The sequence below is a fragment of the Aplysia californica genome, unplaced genomic scaffold (assembly GCF_000002075.1).
Source record: "Aplysia californica isolate F4 #8 unplaced genomic scaffold, AplCal3.0 scaffold01256, whole genome shotgun sequence".
Taxonomy (NCBI): domain Eukaryota; kingdom Metazoa; phylum Mollusca; class Gastropoda; order Aplysiida; family Aplysiidae; genus Aplysia; species Aplysia californica.
Window position 1 is genome coordinate 24,313 of NW_004798526.1, and position 3,542 is coordinate 27,854.

Here is a 3,542-nt window from a genome sequence, read left to right on the forward strand (position 1 = left end):
CACACACACACACACATACACACGACACACCCATTCCCACCAGGGTGAAGTGAGGAAAATTCGTGTAAAATGCCTTTCCTAAGGACACAATGTCAGGTCCCTGCTGGGATTCAAACCTATGACCTTACGGTTGCGAGTCTGAGAGCCTAACCATTAGGCCACTGACGCAAAAGTCAGCACACAGTACTTTGACATTATAGTACATCCTGACTCCTGATTTTTTTTTTTTTTGTTGAGAACTTGCAGATCAACCTCGGCAATGGTTTTCGTTTCAAAACCAAGCAAGAGTTGAGAAACACTTCTTCCAGTTACATGATTAAAACACATCACTATCAAGATAGACAGATAAAAAGGCAGACACACAGGCAGGTAGGCAGACAGGCACGCAGGCAGGCAGACAGACAGACATACAGACACACTGACAGAGAGAGAGAGAGAGACAGATAGACAGGCAGGCAGACAGACAGGCAGACAGACAGACAGACAGACAGACAGACAGACAGACAGACAGACAGACAGACCCACAGACAGACAGACACACAGACAGACAGATGTACAACTTACACTCAAGAGATTGCTTCTCATCCAGGGGTTGATGAACTGGTAGGAGTGAGGATCTTTGCTCATGAAGTCCACCAGCCTGAAACAGACACAGTGACAATACAGATGTACAGTGTACAGAACATGGGAACTCCACAAGCTTGAAACAGAGACAGTGACAATGACAATATATAAATGTACAGTGTACAGAACATAGGAACTCCACAAGTTTGGAACAGAGACAGTGACAATGACAATATATAGATGTACAGTGTAAAGAATATGGAACTCCGCCACAAGTTTGAAACATAGTTTAGTTTTAGTAAGAGTTTTACGGCACTTGCAACACTATAAGGTCATATAAGTGACGAAGAATAGATGGGTTACAAGAGTGTAACAAATATAAAAAAGAAGGAGGAGAGATCAGGACGATAGATGTTTGATAGGAAAGAAGGAGTAAACTACACCAGAACACCCACCAACCACCCACTCTTGGAACAGAAACTATGAAAACATTGATAAAAAACATAAAGAACATGGGAACTCCACAAGTTTGGAACAGAACCAGAAACTATGAAAACATCGATGAAAAGTGTACAGAAAATAGAACTCCTGTGATTACAAAAAGGAAATGATGATAATGTAGATGAAAAGAGTAAAGAACAGAAACTGTACACATTTGGAACATAAAAATAAAAACATTGACGCAAAGTGACAAGAATGCAGAACTACACTGGTCTGAAACACCAGTCTGAAACAGAGTTTAGTTTTAGTTTTAGTAAGTGTTTTACGGCACTTGCAATACAATAAGCTCATATAAGTGCCATCTGAAACAAAGGATGATGATAATGTTGATGAAAAGTGTGAAGAATGCAGAACTCCATTTGTCAAAAAAGAATTATGATAATATATGAGGCATCATGGTGAAACTGCGCTAGCAAAATGGCATAATTTAACCTTTTAATTTGTTTCGGTGGCACTATGTCTATCGTTTGCTAAAATCAAATCCAAAATGAGCTGGCATTCAAAAAAAGAAATAGGCAAGGCAAGTTTTATTATTTTTAGATGATAAATAGTCTAGTTAAACAGTTTTCTTCTTTTACCGCAAAAGTAGCAAAAATGAGATGTGCCATTTTGCTTGGGTAGCGACGATATGCTCTTTAGATTAGCACAAACAAATCAGAAGACATTCAAGCTATCACAGTACAATTGAAGACCATAGTCTCACCACATTATGAAAGTAAGAGTACTATGAATAGGAAGGACTAACTATCAAGGTGGCACATTATGAGGTCATAAAATGTTTTTAAATGAATTTAAAGTTTTCCCATCGACTTTGTAACCCTCAAATTTTGTGGGAAAGGGTTTCACACGGATAAATAGCATCTGTATAGCGTATAACCAAGCTCGACAGCTATCTCTACGTGCTCTACACTATAATATTATTACTCCAGCAGACCCAAAACACTCAGAAACATTCTCAGCTTCCTGGGAAGCATACAGTGCAAGCTGCCAATTAAACGCTCAAACACTAACAAACTGACAAGACCTTTCGGAACTAGACAAAGAAAACACCGCAAGTTTTTGTTCTCTGTTCCTAGGTGCTCTCATTATAAGAGACTGATCTCCTGATCTAAGACATCTTGGGGGAACATATACATTTGAGTGAGGTTGTTTAACTTTTTAAGCCCTGAGTTTTTTCTATCGTTTCCCGAAGTTTTTTTCAACAGTCATCTAAACCTAGTGCACTATGTCTCATTATAACCCCAAAAGCTAGCCTCCAACTTCTAAATATCAGAAACAAAGGCTTAGTCATTACTAAAAAATTGGTTGGAGAATAGTTCCGAAAAACAAGCAAAAACTAGCACTAAATACAACGAAACAGTTGTCAGCGGTACTGGACGCTCCAAACGTCCGATGGGGTTCATTGAGTTAACCCAATCCGTACGTCGTGTTTTAATATCGTATCCATACGACGTGGGGAGCTCTGTGCCACCACTTTCCAAAGACGAAATTTACTCGTTAATCCGATCCGTACGTTTTGCATAGCAGTCTGTCAAAATGATTTTCTGAGAAATACATAAAGTTTCAAAGAGATCTTCGCACTAGAAGTATATAAGAAGAATACATCCCTGGGGGTACAAAAATTAAATGACCCCAGGGCGTACGGATAGGGTTAGGTAAGAAGGGGCTTTATTGTTAACACATTCTGGACAAAGGACAGCAATCTTGTAAGTAATTCTAACTATTGTAGGGAACCACTGAAGTTTTCTTAAAAGAAAAGAGATACGACCGTTCTTTCTCTTTTTTAAACACGATTCTCAGAGCTTGGTTTTGAAAGCGCTTTAGTTTTTCAAGTTTTTCAGGACATTTACAAAGAGAGAGAGTAGCGGTCATCCGTGTTTAAACAATCATCCCCACACAAAGATGACAACAAAAAAACACTGACGCCACTGTCTAGACCATCATCCCTACACCTGTCTCACCTTTTCTTGAGCCGTGCTCGCTTCAAGTGATGCGGCAGGTTCCAGATTTTAGCCAGAACATCATCGCACCAGTACTGGAAGTAGTCGGCTAAGGTGGCATGCCAGAACACCACATCCGACTCACGATTCAACAAGTGACTGTGAACTGCCTGTAATGACATAATCCAAGGAAAATATATCTTAGGACAGCTGATATCTAGAACATGCAGAGAAGCAAACAGTTCAGTTTGTTGGTGCCAACCTCACAACATTAACAACCACGTATATGTGGCACAACATGGAGGAACCAGGCACTCAGTAAACATACCCATACACACATGCAGACACTCATACCCACACACATGCACGTACACATACACACACACATACACACACACATACACACCCACACACACATACACACATGCCAGACACACAGAAATGCATCCAGATATACATACCCACACACACACACACACACACACACATACACACACACATACACGCACACATACACACACACATACATGCACACAT

General features: G+C 40.0%; 1 protein-coding gene across 1 annotated transcript in view; it reads right to left on the reverse strand.

Moving 5' to 3' along the window:
* Positions 1–3,542, reverse strand: part of LOC101863560 (telomerase protein component 1) — a gene marked incomplete in the record, with an annotated part of 24,485 nt that overhangs the window by 1,342 nt on the left and 19,601 nt on the right. The window contains 2 exon segments of the mRNA XM_005112389.3: positions 565–640; positions 3,027–3,175. Coding sequence (XP_005112446.2) covers positions 565–640; positions 3,027–3,175 — 225 coding nt within the window.